At 37.5% G+C, this 22,370-nt stretch overlaps 1 protein-coding gene across 3 annotated transcripts in view; it reads right to left on the bottom strand.

The window, feature by feature from the left end:
* Positions 1-7,935: 7,935 nt before the first annotated feature.
* Positions 7,936-22,370, bottom strand: part of grin2aa (glutamate receptor, ionotropic, N-methyl D-aspartate 2A, a) — a 111,267-nt gene continuing 96,832 nt past the window's right edge. For all 3 annotated transcript variants that reach the window (XM_015360578.2, XM_015360580.2, XM_006637156.3), the window contains 3 exons: positions 20,095-20,282; positions 19,162-19,400; positions 7,936-17,457 (listed from right to left, as the gene is read on the bottom strand). In XM_015360578.2, coding sequence (XP_015216064.1) covers positions 15,670-17,457; positions 19,162-19,400; positions 20,095-20,282 — 2,215 coding nt within the window. In that variant the 3' untranslated portion in view covers positions 7,936-15,669. The remainder of the gene's footprint in view (positions 17,458-19,161; positions 19,401-20,094; positions 20,283-22,370) is intronic.

Raw genomic sequence — 22,370 nt, 5'->3', positions numbered from 1 at the left:
CTGTATCATAATTGTAATTATTCTCAGGTTGCACACATTCCTCTGCATATTGCTGCAGAAGGAGCCACTTCTCCGCAAGGGGAAAATGATTTCTGGCTTCTCATTGCTACTTCTCAGCAATGTATTATGGAACTGCTTGTTTAGACACAGCCCTCAAGATAAATCAATCCTTTTTAATAATGCTGGAATGCAGGCCTATTCTCCTATCTGGCTTCCCTCAGTGTGATCTGAGTGACCAGCTCTAGTTTGTTTTCTCCTCCTGTAGTGAGATGATGCAGAGGTACAGTAGTTAATGGCAGCATTATGTCCATCAGAGAAACTGAACCTACTTCCTGAGGGCAAGATTATTTATCACTTCCGTCTTTAACAAGAAGCTCTACAGTAAAAGCAAGGACATAATCATGATGAATTTCAGTCCACCTTTTACCCATTCTGTTTCCTCACAAGCACAAATGCTGAAACATCAAAACTTCTATCTGAATTTGCAGCACGGCCTTTCACACCTTTATAATCATCCTCACGCACTGAAAAGGAATTAGCATGCGTATACAGTCCAACCAAGGTAGAATCTGTTCTGTATATCCCAGAAACTTTCTTGCGAAAAACAAACCTTTATTAAAACCATACTGCAATGGAAGCAGTATGCCGCTAAGTTAAACTTTTAAAACAATGTGAACGACCCTTAAAAAAGGAGCGCAAAAGAGAGACATTAAATAGTTGCAAAGCAAAATTAGTTAAAGCTGCTTTCCCTCCTTAGGATAAACAAATCATGTGTGATAAATAACAGATTTAAAATCTAAAGCATCTTAATCTTAAATCTCTTAAGAAACATTTAAGAACATTTAAAAAAACAAAAGCTAGAAATACAATTTAGACTGTAACAATGATTTGTTTATTACATAAGAAGTATAAAAATAGCGTATCTGTCTTCTGAAAGTTTTAAAATGTGTTCATTGTTGGGAAAGTTGGGTGAAAATGGAGAAAAAAATCAGTTTCATGAACCTATACTCTAACATTTTACAAATTCGCATTTGGTACTGTGCATAATGAGCAGATTGATGATTGCTGCTACAAGGATCCGATTAATATTATTGATACTTCTGAGCCCTCAAAACACTGTCAGAACTTTGACTAAGGATGGAAACTATTAGTCATTGTCAGACTGAAATGCCCTTCAAAAGAAAATTGAAAAAAAAACAATTACCGAATCCCTTTTCGCTGCAACATAATACATTGAGAAATGTTCTGTATGTTCTGTGTTAACCATTTAAAATGCAACTTGTTTTTCATCTTGGATTCTGCTTTCAAGGTTCCCGACTACATCCTCTCCAAAAGAAAAAAAAAACTTTTAAAATCCAATTATGCATTTCATTCCATGACTATGAGTTTTCCATCCCTGTAGCTTTATGAAGACTTGGAACCATGCGGTTCATTCAATTAATAGTTAACATTCATATACAGTATGAGCATCACCTGCATAACCACAAACAAGTAAAAATACATGCAATCAAGCTTTTCCTGAAACAACCCAGTGACACACCTTACTCAGATATACGGCAGCAAACACCTCAACAAGGAGCTGAACTCACAACCTCACAGTTACACATAACTTTAAAATATACCTTTTTAAAAAAAACTAAAATCACAGTTTTTTGTAAAAAAAAACTTTTACAGGCTTTACTGAAATGGTTAAGGCGATGTGCAAAGGGGCATTTCCCTGCAAGTCATATTTGTCACAATCCATTCAAAAATCCTACCCAGGGGCCCAAGTAGGCCCAAATTGAGCCAAACATCTCACACAGAGAAACACAAATCGAGCATAGTAATGAAAGGACTGCTATTCTGAGAGAGACAAAATTTGACCGGTGGTCTTCAGAGCAAAATGTTCTAAAAAGTTTGCTTACCTTTCAAATGTCCTAAACAAGGCCTGCCAATAGAAAGGGTCCTTTTGAAAGGAACTGGAAGGGTCGCAGAGGAGACGGCTTTGTTAGAGCTGAAATCTTCAGCTCTTTAAATGTTAGAAAACGCCATTTCAGATCAAAACAGTTTAAATACTATAGCTGTGCCTTTCACTAAAAAGGATCACAACATTTCTTGTCAAGAAAAATCCTTCCATCTTCAATCCAAACCATTCTTGTGCATCATTAATATTCATGGCAGTGGGCAAACCATTTTTAGCAAATAAAACAACTCAAGGTACAGGCATATAAAATGCCACTGAAATATATACTTATAGTGTTCGCTATATGACATAAACTGGCTCACTACAGTTCTGCCCACATGCCTCCCAATTGATTTAAACACTGTTTATTCATATTCTTTTAAGCTGTTGACCTCATTATTTTACACGCTGGGTTTCCCAGAATGCACTCCAGGGTTTATAAACTCCTCCCTCTTACCTGTTGGGAATTAACCCTTGCCTTTCCAGGAGCACAGACAGGACCAGTTTTAGGAAACAACCCGTGGGCTTCATCACTTGTGTAGGAACTAGCTCTTTAGGTCTTACCATTAGTCCGAGGTCTCGATCATTAGCTATTAGTTCTTGACTGTCAGTTTCTCACCGTCCGAATATTCTGTTTCCCCTACTGTATGGCTAGGCAACTTTCGCTATGAAAGATCTCAAGAGCTGAACTAAGACCAATTTTAGAATATTCAAAATTAGGTGCAAGTCCCAGCTAAAAGACGACTAAGGTATTTTTGGTATAAAAAAATTCCCTTAAAGAATGAATCCTTAGTTGTATACTTTAGAGAGCTTAATATTCATGTTTGTAAAAGCTCTTTTTTTCTCAAAAAAAAAAAAAGAATCCAGCAAAACAGCAATCTATATCACAGACCTCTGTGAGGATAACTTTGATCTTAACTTGTGTCTTTCACAGTGGTAACAGGGACAGGACCAGGATAACATTGAACAGTCATGACAAGACCAGTCATCACATGCTCGCTAAGCAATTCAGCAAGACATAACTCAATAAAGAATCCCAGTCTTAGCCAGAACACCGCTGAGTCATGTCAGCAGCTTTTTGCTTTGATGCCATAAGTACTGTATGTACTGAACATACAAACACTGGGAAAAATACATCTACAGTGCACCCAGTCATTCAGTGAGATTTAGAATTGTGTCTGAGCTTTCTGTTTACTTACGGGATTAAAGCACTTGTTTTCAGAGCAATTTGTATTGCAGCTTAGTGACAATTCTTACACCTCATAGGCACATTAAATTACTCAGGGGGCTTTACCATTTACAGCTGGTTACAGACAGTGGCAACTTCTAAGCTGCAACTGTAATACACAGCGAAGCTGGACACAGGCCATTTCTAAATTCTCAATACTTTCGACCTACAGTACTCAAAAGGAAGTTCTATATTAGTAGTTATAGTGAATTCTACAACTCTGGCTGCTTAAACAGTAGTACAGTACACTGCAGACAGTCCCTGTTTATATTCCTTAAAATGAGACTGTGTTAAAATAGAGGTGTCCCACGTGTCATTACCCTGCAGGAGGGAGATAAAACTCAAGAGCAATAACTAGACTTTAAAGTGTGAGTGTCATACTGACTCAATTAGGCTGCCAATAACTCAGTGCAAATAAGACCCACAGACTAGTGAAGATGGAAAAAAAATGTTCTTTTTCTGATGGGAAAATGTCCCACAGTGCATCATTGAACACTAATTTTAAGTTACTCAGACTGACCCACATGTTCATTTTACATCATTTCATTTGTCATATGACATTTCACTGGATCCCTTCTAGTTGCTGCATTGAGGATGAATAGCAGATAAAAGAAACACAGCCAGTGTGTGATGACAGAGTAAATTATGGTTCTGTTACCCATGACATTATGGTTTGGGCAGTGGGTTCTCTACAATGTTACTAATACAACCAGATAAAACTGTGTCAGAAAAAAGTGATCATGGAATTGTATTATTTTCCAAATCATAGCATTCCCCTTTGAAATAAAAAAGATTAAAACACAACCCCGTAGATGAAAAAAACAATCATGCTACAAAGATCTGAGCAGAACATAATGTATAAGACCTGCAGGTTATTTAAAAATCCAGGGAATTCCTGCTGTGAGAAGCCTTGAAGATACATGGAAAACGCAATCTGCTTTGTCACTGTTCTCATCCAGGAGGCAACTGCATGAATGAAATTGTCAGAACTACAAGCAGATATGGAAGGAATGCCTGGATAGGCAAGTCTACAGAAAATTATATTTGAATTAAAACTCTGAGTGCTTTAATGAAAAAGAATCAAGCTCTTTATTTTCCATTGTGCTTGCGTGAGCTGTCTGTTGGATGTGTCATGAATGTACCTGTTTGGCCTCAGAAGAAGGTTATGGTTTTGACAAGTGAGCATAGAGAGGGGCTTGATTACCAGTACTGGACAGGAGGTTGAACGCATAGATTGAAGCATATAGCCTAGATTCTCAAATAAATCTGCTTCATTTGTCCAGTTCAGCCAGCTGGGGGTTTTCAGAAGTGTGATCCAGATATGTGTCCGCTATTGTAATCATTATTGCGTGACAGCAGGTAAAACACGACTTCTCACAAAATTGTTCAATGGGGCCTCCTACTTACTGGTTATTGACATGCATGAGCTAATCGAATCAACAGTCATGAAAACTCAGCAGAATTATAGTGTAAATTCTCTAGTTATCTGCAGTGCGACGGATCATTTATTGAACACAATCGTCCCCAGTACTGCTTGGCATGATCTCTTCAGTTTAAAGATCCATATACTGTATAAAAACATGCCTTCAGATCAGTTAGGGAACAATCAAAATCATTATGGCTCTTATTAGCTTTTCGACAAAAAGTAAATATTATTCACTGTGTATGTTTTATCTTTTGGTGACCATGGCACAATATAGACATCTTCATACAAAGATGAGCTAAAAAACAAAAGAACATAATATAAATCACAAATGAGGGAACAGCATTCAGCCTACTACTGTATATCTACAGTAAACTCCAAATTCATTCATATGGTACTGTACATCTGATACAATGTGGCTGAAAGTTGGATTTAGCATAAAATAAAGGCATTGTACTTTCAGTATTTGTTGCAGAAACTAATACACAAGAATTGAAAGATCATCAGTAATGGATGGAAAAAAAAAACATTGTCCAATTAATTACAAAATCGACCATCGCCAAGAGATTCAAGGTCATTGGGATGGGTTGCTACTCTGCAAGGAAGAGGATGGATGACTACTTCAACTAGTTGTGTGTCAGGAATTCTACAGTAACTGACATCGATTGACAACAAGTCTTGCACTCCAGACATCTCTTGTGTCATCAGGATACAATGTCCTCTAGACCTCAGCTCGAAGGGACCACAGGATTCAAAGCCTGTGGCAGAGCTCCACGATACGATAAAAAGAAAGGACAAGAATTTGCCAGACATTAATTAAATAATTCCAGGGCAAATGGCACATAATATGATTGATCGAAACACAGATTGAGCTTCTAGACAAGCTCACTAGTAGATTGATTAACTTAGAAATAAATGAAGTTCATGTTAATGAACCATAAACCCACCGCCTGTAGTTGGCATTGGGAGTAACTGCTGGGTCTGTGACCCTCACGGATTTATTCTCAACTAGACGTTTTTGTAAAGCGGCTCATTCTGTTGCCCTCTACAAATAATCAACAGTTCATATACAATTTATGAATGGAATAACAGGACAAAGGTTTCAATAAACACCAAAGATATGCTTTTCAATCCGTTCTCAAGAGCCGGTGAGATAATAAAAGACATTCTGAAACTTTAATAGCCATCTCTCTACGCCTGTCACTGCTGGACCCATCACAGCAAACGGACACACGTCACTGTTAAGTGTGCAGTTTCCATATATGCAGTTCCTGTAAGTTACAATAGAAACCATACCAAGAAAGAGAACCCGGTTAATGGTTTATCTTTAATTTGTCCTTGAATGCCAATAAAGTTATGGCTGTGAAATGTGATTTAACTGCCTTCATTAAAATCCATATAAAGTGGTGCCAATCAAGCTCTAGCCTGTAGTCCTGTTATCGACCGGAAAGGAGACCTACAACAGAGGTCATGTTTGATTTCATTGGAACCCTGCAATATTACTAGTTTCCTCTTCACCCCCATTCTTCTGAATGAATCTGTATATAATAAGAAAATATTAAGGGTTGTATTAGGAAACAGGGAAATACTTCAGAGGCCGAGATACTTTTTTTCCTTTATCTCTACACATCCATTATACAAAATAATCCATCTGGAGCAAGCATTCCTGTGCCAGTTTGTAAAAGTAATTAATTACGACTTCAGTACTGCTTAGATGATGTTGGGCATGCAATGATTTATGGCACCCTTTTAAGTAATTCAAGTGGTAGATAGTCCATATTAAACGTGAGAAATGCTGAGCAGAGGGATTCCTTTAACTTCTCTGAGCTAAATAACTATATATTTAGCTAAGCCATTCTTCAAGCAGGTAATCTATAAAAAGACACTTATCTGCTATATCCAAGTTACTTATTTTTTAAGTCTCTTTAAAAAAGATTTTGTTTCCTGTGTTTCTCTGCTCGCATTCAGAAAGAGGAAAAGTAGTGTACCCGGACCAACAATTTAAAAACAAGAATTTAACTTTCACCACATTGGGTAAAACGTAAATATTTCAAAGAAGGGCTTTTTGCTTCATGCTGTCTGTTGTTTCCAAATTAATGCTCGGTTATTAAAATATACATTGCAAGCTGGAAACTCCTTAAATACAGTCATTACGAACATCTAAACCCAAAAGACAAAATCCACTTGGACAATTTTAAATTCTTACCAGGATTGTGCTGAAAATCATGCTCACATAGAAGAGGCCCTTTCTCTCCTTGTCCCCATAGAATCATGTCCTGCTACCTTAATCATTTTTTATCTTAATTACCTATTAATTTCATCAGATGTTCATGCATATTCATCAGAGAGTTGAGTATACTGTATGTCTCTGTCATTTGAATTTATGTTAAAAGCTGCAGAAATACCACCGATTGAGGCTTTGCAAAGCACAGATACTTTACATAAAAATAAATATGCCAAAGTCATTTAGTAGAAGGCCTTTTTAACCCAAAGCCAAAGTGTAAGGCCTTTTAAGGACATGAAACAGAAATGTGTGCAAGAAAACTATAAATTGAACCGTGAAATGTTTACAAAGTCAGTAAAAGCCAAACTGTTAGTAGACTGCACAGATAAAATTTTGAGGGTTGTGGTAAATGTTTCAAATAAATGGCATGCTACAGTGTCCATCTTGCAAGTTCTTCAAAAAGCTCCGGCTTTTGGAATACTGTTGCACCCGATAAGCTGCAAGATGAGAAATTACTTCAGTAGCATGAAGGACAGACAGCTGTGTAAACAGCAATTCCCAGTATCTTTCATTTTGAGACACATATCAGTTTTTGTGTAATGTACTTTTTTTTAAATACATTTTTTGGAGCAATAAATTACCATCAGTTTTCTGACTGCTTTTTCTTGCTTGATGAAAAAAAGAAACAGGATCTCTATTTCTTGAAAGAAAACAGGGCACTGGCTTTAACAACATGGCTGGGTCACTTGTTTCAGACTTCCCCAAAACCCTTTGTGGAATGAGGTGGTGTTCTGTATTTTTACTTCCAGGTAGTGAATTCTGTAGCATTTGTTCATGGTGATGGAAAGTGAGGTTTAGAAATTGCAAATAACTATGTGTTTTGCACATAGGTTCCATACATCTCTGCATTTTCTAATTCAAATCAGTGATATGGTTTATTTGTTGCTATTCAATCGTATCAAACAAATGAAAACTGCATTACTTACTTTATTACAATATGTGCACACAGTTAATGGAGACAGTGTACCTGTTAGAGGAATTGTACATAAATAGAATAAACATGATAGAACACAGCATTTCTACACATTTTTCAACAGCAAATGAGACCAACTCAAATGTGCCAAATGGTCTCATTTTATTTTTGTTCTGATTTGTGAAAATTGCCCAGGAATCATATGGACAACAATGAATGATCACAAACAGGGAAATATTATAAGAAGATATCGCTAATTAAAAATGTGTGTAAAAATCACAACCTATGTGCCACTGTTAAACTCATTCTCATGTTCCTACAGTAACGTACTATAAGTGCTCATTGATATCCTTAAGAAATGATGGCAGCTTTTTTATCGGGATGTGATCTTAATTTTTATAATAGCGAAGTGAAGAGTATTTTCACCCTTTTCAATCCAATTATTCACAGCATCTAATTAATTACAGACTAGGTCTTACTCATAATACTATTTAGTGAAAAAAGTAAAGTTACATATTTAGGGCAACAGTGAAAATTAGCTGTATTTTCATCTTTTCGAATCACACAGACACCATATTCTCAATGAAAAACAATATGAAACAACACATTTTCTTGTGGTTGAAATGGAAATGATACTTTTTAAATTATTTGTTTAAATTAGACTTCAGTGACAATGACTATAACTTAAAAACAGGAATTATGAGTACATTAATTGGTTAATAGTATAAACATAGTCACTTGTACTACTGATAATTTTTAGCTTCAAGCTCAGTGTTTTTTTTCTCCAACTAAACTTTATCAGTTGGTAAGAACTACTGGATTAGGATTTCAGATGCTGCAAGTATTCAGCTATAGATACAGTATTCATAGAAATTGGCAGAAAGAGCCTTTATTAGAAAAATGAAACTTTTACTTATTTACATTTTTACATCTTGTTACTTTGACATTTCCTTCAGTGACAGAGTATTTACATTTCACAAGAAACATCCAAAACCCATTCTCTTAGCATCTTCTATATATACGAAAATGAGAATAACACAATATAGCTTAAAGACAACCATGGTACCTACTCTAGTTTCATGTTACAAAGGGTGTGAAGAATGTAATTTAGACAGAATAGGAGATATGTTTAAAACCATCCCATTAAAATTAGTACTTTCTCATGCAATTAGCCAAAAGCAGAAATTAATCAAGTTTGTGTCAACTTTGAATTTAGTGATAAGTTAGACCTTACAATAAATAAAAGTAATTGTTATACACACACAAGTGATAATGCTTTTTTACCAAAGATATATCTTTTTTTCTTTTCAGGCTGTAGGCCGCATGATCTCTGTGATAACTATCTTATGATCACACAATGGCCCTTTTAAGTATAAAACATCTTCTAAAATAATTTCTACTTTAAACAGCTACGTAAAGTATGAATGCAATGCAAAAAGAGAAAAAAGATTAATTAGTAGTAACCACAAGTTATTTTTTTTCAAACAATTGCTTCCTCTTGTGTGAATCCTATAAAGTCTCATTTTTACACAAAATCAAAGTGTTAGCTCTGCTTTTTAGAAGTACAAATAGCCCAGCAGCTCTGTGAACATACTGTACATGCAACCATTTTTAATGTTAAAAAAGCACCTCGTGCTTAATTATTCACCACTTTTTCATGAGGTCCAGTTCATACCAGCGTCTCGTTCTGCGCTCCACATTACTTGCCAAATAACGGGAACCTCTTCAGAAAAGGACATTTTTAAAAGGCAAGTGCGATACAAATGAGAACCAGTCATGAATCATTCATCACTGCATGGGCCAACATCCTACTCAATCAAATGTTAAGATGACTTGTTGCTAAATCAAAGCATAAAGTATAAAAACTCATTTTAACTATAGGAACTTAAAATGTTAAGCTATGCGGTATTTGAACTAGGGATGCATGCATAAACACATCACTGTTTCGTTTTCAAGGTTGGTGAGTGGACAGAAGGCCTTTCACTGCCCTGCCTGTATTAGGCAGAAACCTAGTGCTTAATTAGAGAGACTTAGTGCTTAGCTCAGTTCCACTCCATCGGATAGAAATAAGCAGTCAATGGCAAAAAATCACCAACAGCTATCATCAAGGGCAAGGCGTGGCACTTGTGCTTGAAAGATATGTGTATTTAAAATCCTCCAGTAAATACTGCAGGGCAGCACAGAATAGTAGATAGGGCTTTAGATTCCTAGTTGAAGTGTTGCGGGTTCAAGTCCATCCTATGGCCTGGACCCTGGAGAGTGGTATTTCACCCCGATTAAAGCAATTCGCCATCTTGTACAGTAACAATGGTGAATAGCAATGCAACTCCACTCCATCTAATACTGTAGATACAAGGATAAGCTCCAGGATAATGCGCAATAATGAGCCTCCAGTCTTTGGTATGGACTTTATTCTGGAATAAATACTTGGGAAAAGCCCTGAGGAGCGATTTAGGGAAAGGGTACATCCCTTTCATGCTTCATTCCCTTTCTAAGGGAATGTGGGGGAAATACTGTAAAATAGCGCATGGCCAGTTTTGGAAAAATATGGAATATTCAGATGCAAACCCTGCCACTGTCTGCAGGTGCAAGCTTCACTGCGCACTGGGATCTAAATGTGAGAGAAACATCCAATGCAGGACATGTCAATCAAACACGTACAGTATTTAATAATCCCTTGTGACGCGAAACCTTTAACAATTACATTCACTATTTTCCTGAAAGTTCTACAACCAGGTCTTCCCTGGATTTGATTCTTCTTCTGTTTGGATTTTGTTATTGTTGCGCTATAGAGAATCTGTATGTTTAATACTCCACAGACTAATGCCCTAACGTCTTCCAGAGTAATTATAGAATTATATTGGAATTACATGTTGATTCAATCATCTTATGCATCTGTTGCACATTTACTCAATACATATTAGAAAATAAGGCAGGTATAGGCTGTGATCAAATGGTAGCAATATCGGTGAGGTTTAGGTTGTGATAAAACCAAATTGGTAGCAATACTGTGATAATTCAGCCAGATACACTGCAGTACATTTATAGAAAGGGAAGTATCTGTTTTTGATACTTTGTTTTTTTTACTTTAAAACAGACTGGATGCAATGCCAATTCTCTGCAATCAATAGTGCTAAAATTAAAGTCCCTTGAATCTGTTTGAATATACACTGTACACAGCATTACTGCTTTGGTTTTGTCTGATCTGGTCTCTGATTAATTAAGCAGTAAATGGATAAAACCCATCTTGATCTTTCAATCATTTGACTGCACACTTATGCTTTGGAGCGGGACTAACTCCTTATCTCAGCTCATGGCTTTTGCCTTCACTGTGAGTTCCTGACTGAGGGCTCCTGAGGTGTGACCAGCAAATGTTTTCCTGCATGCAAATTCCGTGCTTTAGGTTACAAATCACATCCATTTAGACATACAGTAATGTACAAGAGACAGGGCCCTAGCAGTCATTCAGTTACAGATGAGAAAGTACTAATTGTTCCATGTATGAAAAGCCTATTTTTTCTGTTAACTGACTAATAACTGTTCTTAATACTCTAATTATTTTCTTAAATAACGTTCTCATTTGCACATACTAAATTTCACAATTGGCACTATATTACAAAAGCTATTTATACTCAGTTGTAGATCGTATCAGAAAGGCATCATTTATTTTAAAAATATGGCAAAATAATAAAACACATTTGTTCCTTTGTTTCTTACAGTAATTAGTGATGTACACTGCACTGACAAAGACAGAGTTCTGCTGTAATTCTGTCTGTATCAATCAAATCAAGAACTGCCACTGTTATATAGTGTTCTGGCTAATTCTAAGCCTAAGCAAAGTTACTGTCTTTCTGTCCTCACTCTCCACAGTGTTCCTATACATTCCGATCAGTAAAAGACCCAGACATGATGAACAGAGAGAATGTAAATACAAACTGTTAAAATGGTACCTTGGATGTTTGCTCATATTGTATATAGCTGACTGGTGCAAAACAGCCTCTCTTCAGCACTACAGCGCTGCAGACATGCCTGATGCAAGCCCGTCTGGAATTAGGTTGAGGATATTTAAAAGCATGTCTCCCTACACCCTCTCCAAACCCAAGCTTATTAAAGCCCAAAGCTGTGATCCATGTCTGTCAGATAAGTGGAAAATCAAAGTCCTCCCTTTTGGTGTCACTTAAATGTAGATATTGTACACGCTGTTCTAGAGAAATTAGGTGCTTACTATAAAGATTTCCATGATATTCACACATAAAAATAAACATTTGTACTCTATATAATAGTTATTTTCAAGACAACAAAGTCCTTTTATGCTCATTTACAAGTGATTTACAAGTGCCTAAATTCAAAATATTTCTTTTAAGCCTTTTATTACATTAAAAAAATAATATTACAGCAATCAATGAATGGAAAACTAAACAAATGAGGTCATATCTTTGGAGGGATTGCAGGGCTACTGTTATAGGCAAATAAGAATCTGAAGAATCTGCAAATATTTGACCTCCGTGTAGGAGAAAAAAAAACAACAACAATAAAACATATTGGTAGCAATACTGATGATACAGCCAGTCAAACAAGGAAGAGCTAGGACATATATAGCCTACAGTATGGACCATTATCATAGAGGAAAGTATCCATCTTTGGCCAATACTGGAAAACAGACTGGATGCAATGCAAATTCTCTGCAGTATATGCAACCAATAGTATTATAGTGTTTAAAACTAAAGTCATGTGAATTTCTTTCAATATACACTGTATACATTACATATACACACACCATGTTACATCATGGTAACACTGTATAAACCATCAGTGCTCAGAAAAGTCTAAAAACCTATTAAACAAATTACAGGTAGGATTTAAGCATGCCAGTATTATTTAATATGCAAATAAACTACTTTTGTTAGACTAGGGTTATTGAAACATTTAAAACAAACAAATTAATTTATTATAATAATGGATAACTAACACTGTGAAATTAATGCATACCTATCATGGACTACACAGGAAATTGATTTCTTACAGGTGTGTATTGCTCTAATATCAACTTTTTAAAAGCAGCATTCATACATAATCATACATAATTCGAGCCATGGAAGTACAGTTTGTAACCATTCTGGTGGAACAATCATTACACTGAACTTATCTCTTAACAATGGGTAAGCTGAAAGAAATGTCCTGTGTGGAAAAAAGTGACATTTTCTAAAAATATCAAAACTTTACAGAATGTATAACATAGTGGAAATCTGGACATAAAAGGTCATTTATGTACTTTTTATTTGATTAATTCCTATTTTATTTTTCTGATGCTGTAACAAAGATCAAATGTAATATAAGCATCCTAAGAAAAATACAGAAAATCTGCTTGTAAAGACAAATATTCTGGATTACTGAAAATTAAAATAAATGACTCCACGGTAAATAAGACACTAATTAAAGATTAATCTTATACTGTATACCATACAGAACAGAATATGTTGTGTTCTTGTGCTGTTGTTAAGAGTATTTAACTCTTAATGATGGGCTGTGAATAAAATGATTGTAGACCGAACACAATGACATACATTTAAATTAAATGCTTCCTGTATTTCAAGAGTTGTCTTACAATATTCCCTTGGTAATGTTCCAGAACAATTCACAGGAAGACAAGTGTTTGGAAGACTTCAGGGAGTAAACAAAAGCAGAATTAAAATGTAGAGTACGCTGTACATACTGTAATCTTGTGGTGCACTGGTTCAGTACACTCATACTAGAGTTACAGTTGTGTGTGACATTAAATTGAGCAAGCCTGATTGAAACAAATCCTTCTCCTGAGAAATATGACCTGTTGAACGATGAAACTGAATTAGTTTTATTAACATGTACTGTACACACTGAGGAACACAGCCTCCAATCCTGACTCTGAAGAGTTCCAGTCCAGTCAGTCTTACTGAATAACCTAAATCACCATTTTCTAGAACCCTAGTAATTATTGATACATTAGGAAAGCAGTTTGTTTATCTTAGGGAAATCCTTGAAGACTTAATGGAATTCAGACTGTTGTTAAAATATTTTAGATAAAATTTACAACAAAGTGCTAAGTTAATTGTTCAGAAATTGCAGCTCTCCAAGACCAGTACAGCACACATCTGCTGTGCCGTACCTCGTTTCCGAGATATCCAGATGTCCAGATTCCAAGTCACCTGAGCGATATGATCATTCAAGATTCATCACCACATCTTCAGTTCTATTTCGTGTAAAACTTTGCTGTACCAAGCAATTGTTGCATAATAAAATGTAAAATTTAATTAGTTTGCAAAGTATACAAGTGCAGTTTGGTAGGACAATCTTCCTATTACACCACAAAACATATTTTGCTGATAAATTTTAATCTTTTCTGTTTCCACATACAATTCAGTTGAAAGTTTTATTACAATACTTGAAAGTGAAGAAACTATCGTTCCACACATGTGACAGATTTACAATAATTTGCAGGATATTTGCGCTGGTTATTTGCTTTTTTGTTTTAGGGGAGCAGTTTTGTGTGTGTGTTTTTCTAGAACATTTTGCATACTTAAAATTGACCATGCCAGAACTGACACTGATATGTCTCTTTGATTATACCTAGGGCGTCTAGAAAATTCATCTTTGTGTGCATGCTGTTTCATTCAAAATGTGTGTCACCGGCCTTCATCCCTCCTTCAGGTAAAAAGAAAAGAAAATTTAGAAAGCAGAATCTTAATGGCAGCCATTCCATTAAAGAAATGCAGAATGAATTCAAAATTAAAATGCAGCCTTTATCACAGTGTACAGTTCCTAAATATGCTCAGTGAAAAAAAACATTTTTGAAGTGCATTTTAGTAATAAAATTGTGATAATGTTTTAGAGCATCAGCTTCTTTATTACCCTGTTTTAGATATAGAAACTGGATTGAAAGCATCACATATTTAATGATATCCTGCAAATGTTCGCCTTCAGTGCTTAGATTACAGAAATTTATTTGAAAAATATCAATACATCAGGCTGCTTTATTAAACACCATTTGCAATTGCACAAATATCCATCCTCACTCAGAAAAAAAACATTTCTTTTAAAAGTATTTTTCTTTCCCTGATACCGAAATAATTCATGCAAAAAAGATGCTCTTGACTGTTAAAATAATACTTGAGAAAATTAAGACGTGATGTTTGCTATTGGTTTAGGTATGCTAGTAAAGTCTGCTTAATTCTAAACCATTTTAAACAGGGATTAAAAAGCCACCTTCCCATATCTACAGGAATATGATAAAGATGTGTTTGTTCATTGTGTTGTACCATTCATCAAGTACCACCAGTTGCATTTTGTTCATAACTGTATACCTGAACTGTATACTCCAAAATCACTTTTTCCCTTCATCGGAGAATGAAATCTTCCACTCTTACAGTACAGTGGCTTAAAGCCACCATTAAGTTAAAGTTTGGAAGAAACTTCAAGTGGTCCATCTGCATCGCCAGTAAGTCATTAGGAAGACGTTGAATTGGTACTTTATGCCAACTGGAGGGCCAACTGGCACCTTCGACCTTCAGGACTTGAACAACACCCACTTCTAGAAAGTCCACACATCATTTTGCTAATAAAAGACCTCTGTCTTTTTCCCAAATACCACGTGTCCAAAAACATCACCACATATAAATTAAAAGATTGAAAACCTTTGGCAAGCCCCGTATGGCATTAACATATTGATAAATGAAAAGAACCTGGAAGTGCAGAGAGCATCATGGGCAGAAAATGGGGCGATTATCCGGTCCATTTCTTGTCTTTCTTTACTTTTCTGTCTAGAGAGTCTTGGGTGCTTTTAATTTACATGTGGATGACTATGGCATCTTAATGTGGAATAATACGGAACAGGGTGAATGAAAAGTTAAACGTCTGACTCAATACTAGGCATTTTCTTGTACACGCGTCTATTGCTACAGGAATTGAGAACCCGGGGAGCTGAGTATGCACTAGTCTTGTTTGCTACATAAGGCATCGCATGCTCTGAAATGTACATGTCATTTGGGACCCGACCATCCCTGGAACAGTAGGAGGCTGTCGACTTCACAGAAGACCTCAGGTTGTTGTCGTTCCTTGATTTTACTGGCACCAGCTGTTTATAAATGTCCGAGGAGCTCCTTCCGTGGACCAGACGTTGGTCCTCCCGGAGGGAGTGGAGGAAGGGGTTCTCTGAGGTGTGGTCAGGGTACAGTGACTTGCTGCGTTTGCTCTCCTCCAGGTTGTGGTTAAAGAGCATCGACTTGCTGCTGAACAGTTTGTCAGGCTTCATGCTGAACATATTTGCATAAGGACTGTCCTCTAGAAACCTGTCCTTCTCCTTCAAGCTCACACTCCGTGCCGGTCGGCCAAGGTCGATGTCCTTGGGCTTCTCAAGGATATTGTCAAAAGAATGCTGTCTGCTGAGCCTGAGTCTATTCCTCTTCTGTACATGTGGGCCATCAGTCTGAGGCCAGTAATGACTGAACATTTCATCCTGATTCAGAGGGCTGATGGCTTCCTGAAGCATTTGATCTTCACTTATATCATACAAGTTTCCCATGTGCAGACAAGCCTCACAGCGGTTGTAAGGTGATCTGACAGCGAAGTGCCCTGAATAATTTGGTACCTTGGACAAGCAGCTCCTACAATGAGTCTGTTTGTACCTATCGTTTGTCTCATGAGGGCTCACATTCTTTTCTTTCAAACTGTAATGCTTGGAATACAGGTTGTATTTATTTTCATTGTTGGGAGTGATGTCATCAGCATGAAGCGGGCTGCTGTTGAGATGGATGACTGGTTCAGGCTTCCTGTAATTGTCATTGTGGTCCTGGTACATTTCGGAATATTCCAGATCTTCAGGCAGCGCCCTATTTTCCCTGAAATGGTGCTGGTCCGTGTGCAAACCCAGCTCCCTCTCAGTATCTATAGTATATATCTTCGACCCCCCTTGCTTGCTTTTTAAGTAGGACAGCTCCACTTCGCTACAGTCCCGAGGGTATTTCGATGTCATGGATCTTTTTTTTAAATTATCCTTGGGCTTGTGGTGCTTCTGGTTGTTGTCGGGATCCTTGTAGGACTGTGCCCGGCTCGAGCAGTCGGAGATGTCGGATTGGGCTGCCTCCTCTGGCAGGTATCTCTGGCTCTTCATAGACATCCGGGGGTCGGGGGGAAGGGTATCCTGAACCGAGCCCTGGCTTTGCCGCAGAGTCTCCACAGACTTCTTCCACAGCTGCCGGGGCTTGGTAGTGCCCGGGGTGGCATCGGCACTGACTGCGACTTCCACTGTGTTGGGGTTCGACTCATTCAGGGTCAGAGGGTGCTGGCCTTGGAAAACGTAGTTGTTCAGATTGTCTTTGTGCCGGTTCCCCATGAAGGTCTGCAGGTCACTCCCAGTTTCACCGTAAAGAGCCTCCTTCGGGGGGTAGCTCCGGTTGTCAGCATAGAGGAAATTGCCTTTGTCAACCACCATGTCCATCATCATGGGCCCACCATGCATGTAATCAGTAGCACGTTTAGGGGAGTTAATCCGTGAAGCATTGAGGTTTGACATGGTGGTCATATTTTTGGCAGACTTGATTAACTTTAACATATTGGCCTGAGGACTGCTGAAGTCCAAATCAGAGGATTTCTTTTTTTCTTCAATGTGTACGCCGTGAATGCAGCTCCATATGCCCTGTAGAAAAAGAAATAAACTTTTTTGACCAAATAAAAAGCATGGTTTCTCCTTTCAGAAGAAAAACAGTATATCCCTCAAGGGTCAGCTTTAAGGATCAGTACTATTGATCAAAGGATAAAAAAGCAGTTGGGAAAATGTATTTTATGGGGTTAATTTGGCTAGATAATTTAACTGAACACAGGATTTAATTGCTGACTAACTTATTAATGATTTCTTCAACAAAAGATAAGAATAAACATATCACAAGTAATAAGTTATCTTAATTGAACAATGTTTTCTCTATTAATTAAGTTTGGTTATCACTGGAATGATTAAAGAACCAGCAAGGCACAGACAAAAGCAACATCACTGTTTCACTAAGGTGTAAAGCATTGAGCTGCTTGTACTGTAGTTCGCTGGAACAGGTTAAGATCACATTCTGAAAGAATAACTGCAAATCGTTTCAACATTCTGGAGGCATAGAACTACACAGAAAATGTAAAGATCTTGGTTCAGAGATACTAAATATTTAATTTATACAGAAAAAGAAATGTACATTTGGGTATCTTTAAACTGAATTAGTAACTTCAGCAACAATATCACATCAATGGGAAGAAAAAAAATGATTGGACATATTATGTAGCACGTTATGTATTTTGTATCGAACTACAAAATATTTCTCAATGTTTCTTATCCGAAAAACATAAGTCAGGGGGAAAACATATCATTATTCTCTCACCATACTACTAAACAAGAACAATGTCGTTCCTTGTCACGGCATTGCAAAACTGACATAAAAGCTGATATCATCACCTTTGGTGGAAATGCAAAATCTCAAATTAAATACCTGCAAGCTGTAATTTCCAACATAAATGCAACAGAAGAAATAAAGCAATCTCTAGTATAGAAAACAACCTTTTAACAATTCATTGTGTTTCATCTCCCTACAGTATTTTCTGTTTTACAACTGCAAAGCAGAATCACAATGCTTTCGACTTCAATCACTGGGGTAGCTAACTTCAGAAAGACGCAGTTTCACACTACTGCTGACAGTAACCCTCATCACTAATGTAATTTATTGAAAGTGCTAAGCACCTGGAGAAAAAAAGATGCTGCACTGTTCTGCAAATCTTCTCACGGAAAAAAAAGAACTGTAGCAAACCACATTGTACAACACCATACAGCATATAGTACCAACAAACACCTGAGCTAAAGCTAATCCATTTGGAACTTTACTGTAAATACTGTACTTAGCTGTTTGTGAAGACCCTACATTTTGTTATCAATTCTTAGCACAACGGACGAGCATTTTACTGAACAAATCCCGAGGTACACCACTGGCCATTCATTGATATACAGTACATGTATCTGTACTTGGTAAACTGCCTCAATAAATATTTGAGTTATTTTTCCTTTATCCTTCCTTATTTTAAAACCATCTTATATGAACATTTTAATATTACCATTTTTGTTTTTGATTATCTTAATAATACCTCTTACACGCCATAAAGGCCCAACTTGCCAAAAATCGAAAAACAAAAAAAGCTCAGAGCTAAAATTTTCAAATTCAGTGGTGAACTTACGAGGTATCATTTACACAAAATGTGTAAGATACTCAGAACGTCCTTTACTCATTAGTAAGTCTTCTATGCAGAGCTTCATACGAGAGTCTTGTGTTGAGTAACAGTGTCTAATAAGAGCAGATCGACGGCTAAACCCTACCCTGCTTATACTGAACAGCAGCCCGGGTGTCCCACTGCAGACTCCAGTGAAGCAATATCGCAGCCTCCAGTAAAACAAATGCTCCCATATGAAGGTGATCAAACTCAGAGCCATGGCAGCAGCCAGCATGTAGAAGACCCCCGCCATGTTATCAATGTCCAGCTGACTGCTCATCACCTCATTCTTCTCGTTGTGGCAGATACCTGTCAGCCACTGTGCTTCCAGCTCCTCCATCTCCCCTGCAGGTGAAACAAAGCTCAGTGAAGGTCATCGTTTCTCTCCCCTCAAGCTCTGTATCTCTACTCAAGAGATAAGCATGAGGGCCACAGTGCCGCTCACTCAATCTTCTGAGATGGGAGACCCTGTCAACTATGCAGAACCGGTGAGGAACACTCGTGCACATCCTAAGCTAATGAAAACCCTCGCGCAGAGTAGCATACACTGGCATTCAGGTCAGACGTGAGAAAATGGGACCCGATCGAAAAAGGCTCTGTTCTTTCATTAAACCTTTTTTTTTCTCTCTCTACAATGTTATTCAGGATTTTAAAGAAATAATGCAAAAGGAAAAGAATAAGGAAACAAATGACAGCCGGGCGCTACAGCTGTGCCGCTTGGTTGTGTTTTCAGTGGGTTTGACTGACACAGATACAGTAGGACAGAGATAAAACGTGTCTTTTGAAAAAAAACGCATCACGATACGAATAGCACTTATTAAAAAGATCTTATTAAAAAGATGTGCTTATTCCCTTTTAACTCTGTGATGTAACCCCCTGAGTGTAGCTGTACGTGGGTGGTGGTGTATTCGCTGCAGCTTTGTAGACTGTGAGTCAGTAACTCCCTCTTGGGGACAGACTCTTCACATCATATTCTACGGGCAATTAGGAGTTATTGAGACAGCACGGTCACTCTCCAGCAAAGTGAAAGAGGGCGTACCATCTCCAATGATGGCCAGGATTGCCAGGTCCACCTGTCGTTTCCACGATGAGCCTTTCTGTAGAGCTATCCCATAGCCAGTAGTAGCGAAAATATATCCACTCCCAATAGTCACCAGTTTGCAGCCCTCATCCCTCCCAGCCATGTAGTTCAGGACTGCAGCATCATATATAAAAGCATCCAGTTTCCTGCGAGGAGAGAAACAGAAACGTCACTGGTCAGAACACTGAGCTTGTGCAGGTGTTGCCCTCTGTTTTTAACCCTGAAGGGCTATTTGGCTTAGGCAAATTGTAAAAGGGCAAAGAGATTTCGAAGGCCCAACTCGCCAAGCTGGCATAGTAAGAGGGTTCAAGAGACAATATGGAAGCTGCCCACTCTTACCCTGGCACATCACAAGGTGGGAAAACACCTCTTGCTAATTTTTTAAGAATTGAGTACAGGGTTCTGTTATTATCCCCTCTAATCAAATCAGTACTTTCACACAAAATTGACATTCAAAATGAAGGGATTCTGGAGAATTACATCTGTAAAATAAGGCCTGTATACTGTATTTTTAATTTTTTAAGGTAACCGCTTCACTTACAATAGCGTGTTACTATATGTTACTATATATGTTTCGAAACTAAAACTATATATGAAGGTGAAAAGCTTCATCCATGTCCTGTCTTTTCACGACAAGCAGGTCAAAAAGACACATAGCTTCTGGACTGAAGGAAAAATGACACAGCTAAACTATTAGTGTACAGTATATACTGTAGTGAATTTATTTCAAATTCACCTGATATTTACACAGATTATTCTTTAGGTGGATTCAGAATCAGTTATTCCTGTTTGAGGAATCATTATTTATTTATAGTGATGTTTCATGTGTACATGAGAAGACCCAGAAAAAGAAAGGTGATCTTCAAGGTTATGCCTTCTGCAACCAGAGGAAACTGCTAGAGGTAGGTGGGCCTTTTGTTTCTTTGTCATTTGAATGTCACACAGCTAAAGAAATAGGCCAGCAAAAGTTTGAAAAGAGTCTGCTCCAGCACACAAAAGTCTGCCCACACATAGTTTTAGAGTCCAATATCTCCCCTTAGAGAGTAAGAATCATGCGCATCTTCCTTTTCACTCATTCTGCTTAACAGTCTGTTTGCAGGACTGGCATGTACTGTAGGAGTCTTCTATTGAAAAGAAGCACAAATCCGCATGTCACAATGTCATTAAAGGAGCTAATCATATCCGATCTCTGTCATTCATCACAAAGGCTCTGTGGGCAGAATGGCTTCCTGCAATGTGATGGGTACTGGGCAGCAGACTTGCATGTAAAGCCCTGTTTGCCATTTCTTTCATTCCAAAAGGCAAGGATGCAACAGTGCAAAATTGTGAGGGCACAACTGGGACTTTTTTGTTCAAGTTTAATAACCCACAGATAATTCAATTTCATCATTCACCTGTATAAAGTATTCATGTTAATCGTCATGGCTGTACAGATAAGATGAACAGACATGATCAGTCTTAAGCTAGCTAATTGTCAGTTTCAGTAACTTACAAAGCATTCATGAAACAATAAATGTATTCACATGAACTGCTTTTTAGTCATGAGCCTTCCACTTTCATTTAGGCTAGCCTCACGTTTCATAACTCCTCCAGGACTGTCTGATCACCATTTGGAAAGATGTTTCCATTATTTAAGGTTGTTGTACCAGGCAGTTCCTTAGCAGCTGAAGCTAATTGAGATGGAACTTGGATCCCAGAAAGATGCCCCTCAAGCACTCTTTGTACTTCCACATGAGCACACTGCCCAATCAAGATTCTGGAGAGACTACAGAGTGGCAATGTATGCCTATAGGTCATCTCACAGACTATCACAGACTGTGGCATTCCCATGTGAGAAATCCTGTCCTCCCATTCAGTGGATTACTGTCCTGAATCCAGTTCATTACTACAGTAGAGTAGAGAGAATGTAGAGAGGCAGTATACAGTACAGAGAAAGATTCACAGGAGGTTTTGAGTTTTTACCAGGACAATTTTCTAAAATTATCAAACAAATTCAGATAACAGAAGGCTACTGCCTTCGTATTGTTTTATTGGATGAGCAGAATTGGATTGTCCCTGTACAAGGAACTTGGGCATGGGCAATGTAGCAAAGTAAAACCCACAGCATTCATTCTGCAAATTGTAACAGACTTTGAAATGGCCTTGATTTTCAGTCGAGTCCTCTTTTTATATTTATAAGTAAGTGAGACAGTTATTTTAAATGTAAGTAGTTCAAAGGCTAGCAGATATCAAAA

This window comes from Lepisosteus oculatus, chromosome 19 (genome assembly GCF_040954835.1).
Source record: "Lepisosteus oculatus isolate fLepOcu1 chromosome 19, fLepOcu1.hap2, whole genome shotgun sequence".
NCBI lineage: Eukaryota > Metazoa > Chordata > Actinopteri > Semionotiformes > Lepisosteidae > Lepisosteus > Lepisosteus oculatus.
The sequence above is the reverse complement of the archived record's forward strand: the minus strand, read 5'-3'. Positions and strand labels throughout refer to the sequence as shown.